At 44.5% G+C, this 12,675-nt stretch overlaps 1 protein-coding gene across 1 annotated transcript in view; it reads left to right on the plus strand.

Annotated features, from left to right (window-relative positions):
- The window catches only part of RRP15 (ribosomal RNA processing 15 homolog), a 51,865-nt gene that overhangs the window by 19,954 nt on the left and 19,236 nt on the right, over positions 1 to 12,675 (plus strand). Inside the window, exons 2-3 of the mRNA XM_077485779.1 lie at positions 2,938 to 3,194; positions 5,877 to 5,974. Of these exons, the coding sequence (XP_077341905.1) occupies positions 2,938 to 3,194; positions 5,877 to 5,974 (355 nt within the window). The remainder of the gene's footprint in view (positions 1 to 2,937; positions 3,195 to 5,876; positions 5,975 to 12,675) is intronic.

Raw genomic sequence — 12,675 nt, forward strand, 5'->3', positions numbered from 1 at the left:
TGCCTTTACAACCACTTTAAGCCCGGGTTCACGCTGCTGCATTCAAACCAGACTGGTGCAGAACCAGTATTTTATTTTTTTCTGACCCGATCCTGCAAATCGTGCTGTTTTACAAAACTCAGTCGGTTCATATGTATGGGTTGCTATTTCGTTGTGGTGCAGAATCTGCAGCCTCGTAATGTACATGAGTTTGACTTGGTATTGGCCTCTTGCAAGAGAGAGGGGCAGAACTGTGAGCCAGTCAGGTATTTTGCATGCTGATGTGCTGCTAAAGATTGTGCTGATAGGCGAGAGCAGATTGAACAGAAAGATGGTCTCATCAGTTTGCTGCTGCTTATTTGATGCCCAGACAGTCCCAGAATTAGGGCTGAAATTATTAATCGACATTATCGATAATGAAAATCGTTGTCAAGGATTTTCGTTATCGATTAGTTGGTCCGCACCATGCGATCCGCGGAGCAGTCCATAGCCGCTGCCTTAGGAAAGGCCGCGGCTTCGGCCTAGCTCCGGAGCTGGTGGCCATCTTGGCACACCCGGCGGTGGTGTTGTAAATTGTAACCCTGTCACTTCCGGTGCTGCTCCGTCACTGAAACAGCTGCCGGCGGCCCTTTACCGCGCATGCGCCACTTCAATGCTATTAACAGCGTATGCGTAGGATATCTCTTTAGCGGCGGAGAAAAATTGTGGACTCAAGCGGGCGGGCGGAGCTGGACAGATAGAACAGCAGCAGCCACGCCCACCCCACTAACATGCCCCCGAATCGCGCATGCGCGGGATATTTGTGTACTGTCGAGAAATTATGGACGCAAGCTGCTATTAACAGCGCGTGCGTGGGATATTTGTTTAGCGGTCGAGAAAAATTATGGACTCAAGCAGGCGTAGACTTGCTGGAAGGGAGAGGTAGAACGGAGCTTGGAGAGAGGGGCGGGGCCCGTGCATAGCACTGACTACATGTACATTGTTCTGCCAATAAATACGCCTCACTGTGCCCAGAAAGTACTGTACATGTAGTCAGTGCTATGCATGGGGCCCCTCTCCAAGCTCCACTCTATCTCTCCCTCCCAGCAAGTCTACGCCCGCTTGAGTCCATAATTTTTCTCGACCGCTAAACAAATATCCCGCACATGCGCTGTTAATAGCTGCTTGCGTCCATAATTTTTCTCGACCAGTAAACGAATATCCTGCGCGATTCGGGGGCATGTTAGTGGGGTAGGCGGGGCTGCTGCTAATGTTCTAACCATCTGTCCAGCTCCGCCCGCAAGTCTCCGCCTGCTCGAGTCCATAATTTTTCTCCACCGCTAAAGAAATATCCTGCACATGCGCTGTTAATAGCATTGAAGTGGCGCATGCGCGGTAAAGGGCCGCCATCAGCTGTTTCAGTGACGGAGCCGCACCGGAAGTGACGGGGTTAGTTTTTTTCATGGGTCGCAGACAAATTTACAACAAATCTAAACTAATAACTAACTACTATCTATTAGGATTAGATAATAACTACTATCTATCTAAGCCTTTCCACTTGCTTGGCACAGCCACATTGTTTATTTAAATAAAAGGTATAACACTATCTCCCCCCAATAAAATGCAGCTTATTACAAGCATATCACTGATGATTTGCGCCAATAGGCGTCATCCCGGGACTCATCACGGCGGTCTGTTTGGAGGAACTTTGATCGGTGGTGAGCTTGGCGCAAATCATCAGTGATATGCTGACTGTTTTTTATGCTTGTAATAAGCTGCATTTTATTGGGGGGGGGATAGTGTTACTCCATCATTGGTGTTTTATTCTGCAGTTTGAGTGTAAGGCCCCTTTCACAAGGATGATCCGTTCAGGTCCGCCCGTCAGTTTTTCAGGCGGACCTGAATGTATGCTCCATAGAGGTCTATGGAGCGTCGGATGTCAGTGGTGACATGTCTGCTGACATCCGAGCCGCTCCGATCCGAAAAAGTGTGATGGAGGAAAAAGCTATTTTTCCATCTGTCATCGGATCGAGTGACGACGGACACTGCGGTCCGTCGTCACCCGATCTCCCATAGAGGAGAGCGGCGCTGTGACATGTCCGTCCCTGCGCAGTGTGCGGAGACGGACCTGTCATCTTCCTGCTCAGCGGAGATCGCTCCGGCGATCCCCACTGAGCAAGCGGATATCCATGGGACTCCGTTTTTTCATTATTACTTTTAAATAAATGGAAAAATGGCATATTACGTTTTTTTATTTTTTTTATATGATTTTATCAGATTAATCAATTGAAAAAATAATCGGCTGATTAATCGATTATGAAAATAGTTAGTTGCAGCCCTACCCAGAATGGAAAGGGGATGCTTCTATATTCCTTCTGCAGTCTACAACTGTAACCGAGACAGTGGCATCCTTCACCCAGCAGGGCTGTGTAAATCTCGGTATTGTAGAGGTAGAATTATAAATCCTGAGACAGAAAAAAAAAAGCTCCCGTATATGTATCTCATCTGTGTATTTAGCTGTTTGCCTGGAGTTCAGCTTTTAAGATTATAGCATCTCTGCACAGATTCCTAGCTGTAGCTATCTGAGGGAAGCTCTTCCTTTCCTGAGACCACCTAGTGTTTTTACATGTCCATGAAAGGGAACAGTGACAGGTCCTCCTTCATTTTCCACAAAGATCTGCTTTTTATTATCGACTTAAGACAGACCACATGCAGCACTGGAAAACAATATCCCAAGAGTAAGCTAACGCTTCCTGCCATCTTCAGAGAAAATATTTTTACTCTTATCTGTATCTCTGGTGTGGGGATACATATTGGCTTTGGTAATATAAATCTAGGTCTTCTTAAAGTGGGCCTCCGATGTTCTTTATAGCCTAACTACTGCATCTTTAGTCTTCACTTTTTTTTTTTTCTTAACATATGTTCTGGAAGGAATCGAAAAATTTAAAAACTTTTATTTATTTTTTTAATTTGCTGCAGGTTCAGAAGGGAGCTCTGATTTTGCCGATGATGGTTTCTCATCTGATGAAGATGTTGGCGAGCCTGAAGCCACCAAGAATGAGTCAGAGGACAATGATGAGCCTGATGGAGATCCAAACAAAGGCTGGGCTGATGCCATGGCCAAAATTCTTAACAAAAAGATGCCGGACAAAGCCGGCACTATACTGGTAAAGAGCAAAGCCCTGGAGAAAGAGAAGGCACGGGAAAGGCTCGAGAAGTTGGAAAAGAGGAAAGAGGTGAGGTCTGAACTTGAAGGCTGGTCTTTGTGTGGGATGAGGACAAGCTGGCTCATTTGCCAATGCTTAGTTGTAAAGTAAAAGTTATCTTTATACAGTATTTTAGTTATAGATTGAACCTAGTGGGTTCCATCTGCTTACCTTTTGAGTTTACACATAGCTTAGGAGTTTAAAAAAAAAAAAAAAACGATGAAAACGTGGCTCTTCCAGCTGCGCATACGATCCTTCAGGCAAACAGCTTGTCAAATGGATCAGTAGATAGGGTTTTCTCGATACTTAAGGTAGCAACTTAAGGTTGAAAACTCTCCCTCCAGCCTGTGGAGCCTATTTGTGCCTTATTGTAATGGGTAACCTTTTGCCTATTCAGTGATTATAGTTTAGAACCGTGGTCTTCAAATCGTGGCCCGAGGGCCGGATGTTGCCATTTGCTTGCCTTCATCTGACCCCTGGGGCACTATTCCATCAACTGATGCCAATGATGAAACACCATTCCTCCCACTGACACCAACAGTGGGGACTTCTTCCTCCCATTAAAACCAGTGATGGGGCATAGTTTATGCTCCCTGGTGTCAGAGAATTTTTTACTCCCACTAGCCACAGTCTGGCCCCCACTAAAATCTGAAGGACAGTAAACTGTCCCTTTACTTAGAAAATTTGGAACAGGTTTCTTTTACAGCTTGTGTGCTACCTTGTGGAAGATTTTGTCAGCTGTGATTAAAGCCTCTTTATATGCAGAAATGCACCAGCATGATTGTCCAGAGCTGCTTGCTCACGTTTAAGCCCCCCCCCCCCCCCCCCGTACACATGGGCAGAATGTCGGTAGACATTTGCCGGTTCAAAAAATACTTGCTGACATTCTGCCGGTGTGTATGTCGGTTTGTCGGACGTTCATGCTGGAAAAACAGCAGCCAACCGACTCCCATTTCAGAGAGATTTCCCATTCCTGCTTTGTTTCTGGGACAGGCAGTAAAGATAAAACTCCTGAATGGGACACAGATGCCAATAAAAACCTGTCAGGGATTCTTATCTATCCCCACTTAGTCAATAATAAACATGCCTATATTAACACTATGGCTATATCGACTTCTTACGTTTTGTTAATTTACAATAGATATGTAATCAGTATATAAAGAATTTAGTAGTAATCCACCCAGAATTCACTTTTTAAATGAATAGGCAGCACCTAACTAAACCAAACATGTGCAAAAACAATGTCAGTATTTTTTTATCAAACAAAATCAAATGTCCACAAAAGAAATTATTTCAATCTGGTATCCATGAATATTTTATCAATTGGTGTCCTCAGTGAACGAAGATTTAAAGCGGAAAACCAAACCCTCCTATTTTTTTTTTTTTTTTTTTTTTTTTTGTTATTGCCAAGGAAGCTGCCATCTTGGCCTTTGTTTGATTTGCTGTTGCTATAGTGCTGCAGATGTGATCCGTTATGACACCAGCCATTGATAGTTTACTTGAGAGCACAAGCATCTGTAACAGTTGTCATTCACGGCATGCCTTGAATGTAATGTCAGTAATAAAACGGAATGTGTATTCGGTGAAAAAACACATTCTATGAGTGCACCAATGGCACTAATTCCATGCACATTTAAAGAATACCTTTTGTAAAACATTGCACCTATATTCAGGGCATAATATGTTACAGATGCACCGGCCTCTGCAGCCCCCCGATTCCCCTATTTTGACAGCGAGCGGGGGGGTACGACTTCTCCCCCTGCTCACTGTCACAACCCATGATGCTGGACCGCGTCATTCATTTACAGTGTTCTGCGAATGTTAAAAATAAAAATACTGACCAGCCTTTGCAGCTGTCGGCTTGTAGTTCTCAGTGAACTACCAGAGCGCTTTTGAGAGCTGTAGGTAGTTGCCTGTTCATATGATGTACAAGCAGACAGCTAGAGTATCTGCAAAAAGCCCCTCATGGCACCCTGCTGATCGTGGGTGCAATGCTTTGCATTTTTTTTTTTTACCTACAAGATGATGTAGATGATTGTAGACAGGATACAAGAGAATCTTCATCCTCTGATATTTTGTTTCCTGCCTCCCAACAAAGATGCACATGTTACAGGCATTCTGCACTGGGAGTTTCATGTTTGATTTCATTATTGCACATCTTAAGACTTAGTTATTCCAGCACTAAGCTGGAACTCCTCACATGGGTGCAGCTTATTTTCAGTCTCGAGAAACACGCCTGAAAACACTAAAACTTCCAGTGACCAATGCACGTTGGGGAAACTGTACATAACTGATCTGCGGGGCATGACAGTGTTGGCACTCTTCATTTTGTGCAACAGAAGAACTGATATCTAGTATGCTGATGAAAAGTAAAGCCCCGTACACATGTCTGGCTGCAACCGGTCTGACAGAAGCCCGCCGTACATCCGGCTTCTGTCAAAGCGCTTTTTTGTTTTCTTGTTCAGCTGGGTTGATGGGGGGGGGGGGGCAGTGTACCAGGCATAATATGTGCCAGCGGCAGGCTTTTGTGTGACAGCCAGCTACAGTGATCATATGACTGGGAAACCAACGACACTCCCTTTGGCATTTTTATTGGCCAGCTCCTGATGGCTGGAAAAGGTTAAAGAAAAGCAGAGATTATAGAACTCTCTATCTTCTGGTACTGCTCTTTTGGTATGTTGCATGTCCCCTGACATCTCTTGTCCACTGCAGATTGATAAGAAGCGACAGTGGGAGATGATGTGCCGAGTGAAACCAGATGTGGTCAGAGACAAAGAGGTGGAGAGGAATCTGCAGAGAATCGCCACCAGGTACAAAGCAAGAATGCAGAGCGGTTTTGTCAACGTGCACTATTGCATGATAACTGCCGTTCTCTAGAGTTTGGGCTTATCTCAACTATCAACTGCCAATCTGTCTGTTAAAAGATAAAACTAAGGTAAGGTACAGAGAAGAGACTGCTGCTCACATGGGATACAATCGGTAAAACTCCAAGCTTGCTTCTATGAGGTGGGGTGCACGCCCTGCCACTGCAGCAGAAATCATGGAACAGGAAAGCTTTGAATCGGCAGCACATCCACATAGGAAGTAAACTAGAACTTTAACAAAGCATAAATATACTAAAAGCAATGGATGGGTACAGGCAGGGGAAATGCAGGTAGGTTGACATGTTTCACACTGTAAAAGTGCTTTGTCAAAACCACAAAATTGCAAAAGCTGCAGTCTTTCTTATAACACATAAATCACATGACAGCACAGGTGCAAATCATCAAATTGGACTCGGCAATTGCAAATACAAACCAATAAATTCTTCTATTTAGGAAAAAAGGTTTACAAAAACACAGAAAAATTCTATTCTATATATCAACCTCTAATAACTAAAGGAAAAGAAGAAAATCTCCCCCTGATCTAAAAGGCTGCACACTACTCAAATATGAAAAGGCAGACTTCCTTGATTTGAAGAGATGAGATACCAGGTACACAGGACATTTGACATGCAGTGGAAAAATAATAAGAAAATAAATAACCTCTGCATATCAATCAAAGAATTCTTGGATGACCAAAATACAATAGCATACATCAATCATAAAAAATGGGTTAAATCCCACTAAAAATTTAACCCCTGGGGAATTCTGGTATTAAGAGAAAATATCCAGAATACTTCCCGCTTACACAGGATGGATTGATCTTCACTATGCTCTGTATTTGTGACAGACTGATGTCACCACCATGAACATGATTAAAATGTCAGCCTACATTGGTGGCTTGTTTGCGGTCAATGTTCCCAATATGGTAATCTAAACAGTCTGTCTTCTCATAGTGTGACCTATGTATTGTACTTTACATACCTTACAGGTGATCAAATAGATCACATACCTTGTGTTGCAATTGATAACTCTTAATATTAAACATTCTGGTAGTAGTAGTAGACTGGAATTTATCTCCTTTTGCAACACAAGGACAGCATGGACAATGATTAGATCCACATTTGAAGACCCCCTTGAAATCCAGCCAGGTCCTATTTATAGAGCCTGATCTGAAACTCACTAGGTGATAATGAGTTACTTAAAGAGAGGGCCCAATGAGATACTGCTTTGTAACCTCCTGACGAAACCTTGGCAAAAATGTTAGCCTCAGAGGATGGAAATAGGACGTTTCAAGATATTTCAGATTTTTTGAAATTCATGACTAAAGCGGGTGGAGAAAACTGCAATATTAATGCTTCCTTGTCTAGGCATTTTATTGCACAGGAGTTTCTCTTTCTGTACCCTCTGCAATGTTGATGGCCCTATGAAGCATATTTTCACCATAGCCCCTCTTCAAAAATCTATTATTCATACTCCTTTTTTCCTTCTGAAAATCATCATCTCTACTGCATAATCTCCGCAGTCTGAGAAACTGACTTACAGGAATGCCACGCGTGACATGGAGGGGATGTCCAGAGTCAGCACGAAGTAGCACATTCCCAGAATTAGGAATTAGAATTTTCTGTATATACTAGACTGAACGTGGCATTCCTCATTGAAAAGTGTGACATCCAAAAAGGAACTTGATTTGCCATTCATCTGCCCAGTAAACTGCAGGTTCAGACAGTTGTCATTCAAGTAATCAAGAAAAAAAATCCAAATCCCCTTCAGTGTCTGAGCAATCAAACAGCAAATTGTATATAAACCTCCGGTAAAACGTAATCCATGAACGAAAAGGGTTTCCATCCCCAAAAATGCGGTCCTTTTCCCACTAACCCATGTATAGGTTGGCGAGAAAACCGAGCTCCACTAGCTGCCACGCATCTCTTTCCCCATCGAAAAAAAAAAATTGTGGGTCAACAAAAAATCTAGACCCGCCAAAATGTATTCCTTGTGAATCACTGAATAGTTACTAAAATGATTAAGAAAAGATTCCACAGCCCGTAACCCATATGATGAGGTATCGGAGTAGATGCTGGATACATCACACGTTATCCAGGTATCACCATCTTCACATACCAAATCTCTACAACATTGTAATAATTGGGAGAGCCTATCCCAGACACTATGGGATGTCCCTTAAGCGGGTCCAATCCTTTGTGGTTATGGAAGATGGTGAAACACTGACGTAGGTGCTATGGGAACCATGTTCTCGCCTTCTTTTTGTGCCAAAATGCCCAGACGAACCCCTTTTAATACCAACATACCCAAAATGCATTTATAATCATTGGTAGGATCACTCTTAAGTTTAGTATATATCTCCTTATCAGCCAGCTGTCGATGGGCCTCCACCTGATACATGGGGGCATCCTGAACCACCACCAATCCCCTCTTATCTAAATTTATCACTATAGCTGATTCCTTACAAAGTGATTCAAGCGCCAGCCGCTCTTCAGAGGGAAGATTATCATTGAACACATGGCCCCTGCTTCCAGAACGTAAAGCCAATAGAGTTAAATCTTTTTCGGCAGTCTGCTGAAAAGGGTCCAAGGCTTTTCCTCTGGAATTAACCTCCTCGCGCCCGCCCTATGGCCGAATGACGGCAGTAGAGCAGGCGCCTTCGTCCGGGTTGTCGTCCCTGGACGGCGTGATGTTTACTTCCGCAATGCGCGCCGCCGCGGGCGCGCATCGCGGAAGTTCTGTGTTCGCCGTGTCCCCCGGGGACAGGCAAACACAGATCGCTGTAAACGGCCAATCACAGCGGCCGTTTACAGCGTGATCGGCGTATCCAATGGGAGATGATCTCATATGTTTACATATGAGATCATCTCTCAGCGCCGCTCTCCCTCCTCGCACAGACAGTGCGAGAGGGGAGAGATGAACGGCTGCAGCGGCAGCCGTTCTGACTGTGAAAGAAAAAAAAGTAAAAAAAATAAAATAAAGTGCCATCCTCCCCTAGCAGTGCCATCTGCCCCAGTGCCATCTGCCCCAGTGCCATCTGCCCCAGTGCCACCTGCCCCCAGTGCCATCCACCCCAGTGCCACCTGCCCCCAGTGCTACCTGCCCCCAGTGCCATCCACCCCAGTGCTACCTGCCCCCAGTGCCATCCACCCCAGTGCTACCTGCCCCCAGTGCCATCCACCCCAGTGCTACCTGCCCCCAGTGCCATCCACCCCAGTGCTACCTGCCCCCAGTGCCATCCACCCCAGTGCCACCTGCCCCCAGTGCCACCTGCCCCCAGTGCCACCTGCCCCCAGTGCCACGTGTCGTCAGTGCCACGTGTCGTCAGTGCCACGTGTCGTCAGTGCCACGTGTCGTCAGTGCCACGTGTCAGTGCCATTTGTCATCAGTGCCATGTATCAGTGCCATTTGTCATCAGTGCCACCTGTCAGTGTCACGTGCCATCTGTTGTCAGTGTCACGTGTCATCAATGCCACTTATCAGTGCCATCTGTCATCAGTGTCACGCGTCATTGGTGCCACGTATTAGTGCCATCTGTCACCGGTGGCACGTATTAGTGCCACGTATTAGTGCCAGTGTCATCAGTGCCACGTATTAGTGCCAGTGTCATCAGTGCCACGTATTAGTGCCACGTGCCATCAGTGCCACGTATTAGTGCCACGTGTCATCAGTGCCACGTATTACTGCCACGTGTCATCAGTGCCACATATTACTGCCACGTGTCATCAGTGCCACGTATTACTGCCACGTGTCATCAGTGCCACATATTAGTGTCATCTGTCATCAGTGCCACATATTAGTGCCATCTGTCATCAGTGCCACGTGTCATCAGTGCCACGTATTAGTGCCATCTGTCATCAGTGTCACGTGTCATTGTCCTGGTATTTCAAAAGTGTAATAAATAGTCAACAAGTTAGATGTGTAATTTATGCTTCTAGAACACATGATGGCGCTACCTGCATGTTGGGCCTCTCTATGTGGCCAGGCTGTGAAAAAGTCCCACACATGTGGTATTGTAATATTCAGGAGGAGTAGCAGAATTTTTTGGGGGGTGTCATTTGTGGTATACACATGCCACGTGAGAGAAATAACCTATTACAATGACAATTTTGTGGAGAAAAATAAAAAAAATGAAAAATCTTCATTTTGTAAAGAATTGTGGGAAAAAAATGACAACATCAAAAAGCTCACCATGCCTCTTACTAAATACCTTGGAATGTCTACTTTCCAAAAAGGGGTCATTTGGGGGGTATTTATACTTTTCTGACTTGTTCGGGTCACAAGAAGCGAGATAGGCCACCAGTACATCAGATGTGATCAATTTTGTGCGATTCGCACCACAGCTTGTAGACGCTCTAACTTTCACAAAGACCAAATAATATCCACTAATTTGGGTTATTTTTACCAAAGATATGTAGCAGTATAAATTGTGACCAAAATTTATGAAGAAAAATTAATAATTTGCATAATTTTGTCACAGAAACAAAGAAATATGCGTTTTTTTTCAAAATTTTCGGTCTTTTTTCATTTATAGCGCAAAAAATAAAAACCCCAGAGGTGATCAAATACCACCAAAAGAAAGCTCTATTTGTGGGAAAAAAAGGACACAAAATTCATTTGGGTACAGTGTTGCATGACTGAGTAATTGTCATTCAAATTGTGAGAGCACCGAAAGCTGAAAATTGGTCTGGGCAGAATGGTGTTTAAGTGCCCAGTAAGCAAGTGGTTAACAGGATAAAGAAAAGAGTGTGTTTTTATAGGGGCCTACACAGGAGGGGTGGCTTCATATTGCTCACCACCAGATATATCCTGTGTATCCTCTAAATCTTGAACTGCACATAATTCTCTAAAATTCAGGGATGATTGTGATATTATAGAGCCAGAGTGATCAGTGGCTCAATCTTGGACATCTTGGTAGTAATGCTTCCGAAGGGTGAGATTGCATGCAAACTTATTTACATCCAAGATCATATGAAACAAACATAAATGTCTAATTCAAACCTTTGGAGAGTAAAGAATTTTCTGATGAAGATAAAGGTCTAGTGGACAGATTAGGACATTGGAGCCGTCTTCTGCTGGTGACCCCTGAGTTGGTAGGGGACTCTGCCTTCTCCTCCTACCCCCTCTCCTTGTTTTTTGGGGGGTGTTGTTCTCCCTGTTCCCCCCCCCCCCCCCCCTTAAAGGCCGTATGTGAGTTTAAATGTGATTGAACCAAACCTCCAACTGCCCCCTCCACAGATAAGTCAGAGGCAAACCCAATTGCAGATATACAGATATATTGTGAGACAACTAGGTGTCTATTCTAATAGACAATATAAAATGCATTCTGATGATGGCGATATCATCATTTTGGTTTTAGCTCAAGGCTAAGTTTACCTTCGTGAACTTATTAAATGTTGCACCTGTATTTAGATTGCAACATGTTCAGCATCCTCACACCAAAAGATTAGGGGTGCTGCGCCAGGCTCTTGTCTGTCCAAATCCAGTGAACCCTGCTGAGGATGCAAGCTAGGGAAGAGACTCCGTCTCGGCTAAATGGATGCAAATGTGCATAAAGAACACTCCAAGTGCCACACATTCAGCAAAACCCAACAGTTTCTTTAGTAAAAGCAACTTGGCTCTCCACAGGCCACTGCCCTGATGTGTTTCGCCCGTCCACAGGACTTGATCAAGGAGGTACCCCCCGTGGGCGGGGTGAAACACATTGGTGGCATGGCCTGGATGAAGCACAGCCTGAGGCTGTTTTTACTGCAGAGGCAGTTTTGCTGAATGTGTAGCACTTGGGGTGTTTTTTTTTTCACATATTCAGCATCCTCCAGTTTACCTGCAAAAAAAGTACATTTAACTCATCCTTTCAATTGGCTTTTGGTGTGTTCTTGGCCCCCTTCTGGACCAAATGTATACCTTCTGCCTTTGCCAATGATCATAACCGTTTTTCTATATCAGAGTCCTTATCTGAGGATGTTTCCATGCTACAGTTAATTTCTCTGATAATTATTTGCTTTATTGGCTGTGTTGAAGACCATTGGCTCCCGCTGCTGTCAAGCTTTCAGTGAGCCAGCCAATGAGGGGACAGAGGCGGCAGGGCTGAGCCACGGCTCAGTGTCTGAATGGACACACAGAGCAGCGGCTCGGGTGCCCCCATAGCAAGCTGCTTGCTGTGGGGGTACTTGGCAGGAGGCGGAGGGACCAGGAGCGCTGGTGAGCGACCTGAGAAAATTAGGAACCCGGGCTGCTCTGTGCAAAATCAATACACAGCAGGTAAGTATGACATCTTTTAAATAAAACAAAAAAAGTGTCACTTTTTAAAGTAATCTTTATTTTAAAAATAAACATCCGGCATAAGGTGTGCCTATGGCACTGCTTTAGCAGAGAATTCTGATTTTTTTTTTTTTTTTTTTTTTTCTCTCCCAATCCCTGCACTGGCTTCTGCTAGCCAAACATTAAATTCAAAATTAATAATTATAACCTACAAAGCCATCCACAATATCGCCCCCGGCTACTTCCCCAAACTCCTCTGAAGATATCACCCAAATCTTCCCCTCCGCTCCTCCCAAGACCTCCTTCTCTCTAGCTCCCTTGTCACCCCATCCCATGCTCACCCCAAGGACTTCTCCCATCTTCTGGAACTTCCTACCCCAGTATGT

Source organism: Lithobates pipiens, unplaced genomic scaffold, assembly GCF_037356315.1.
Source record: "Lithobates pipiens isolate NorthernLeopardFrog02 unplaced genomic scaffold, aLitPip1_a1.2 Scaffold_18, whole genome shotgun sequence".
NCBI lineage: Eukaryota > Metazoa > Chordata > Amphibia > Anura > Ranidae > Lithobates > Lithobates pipiens.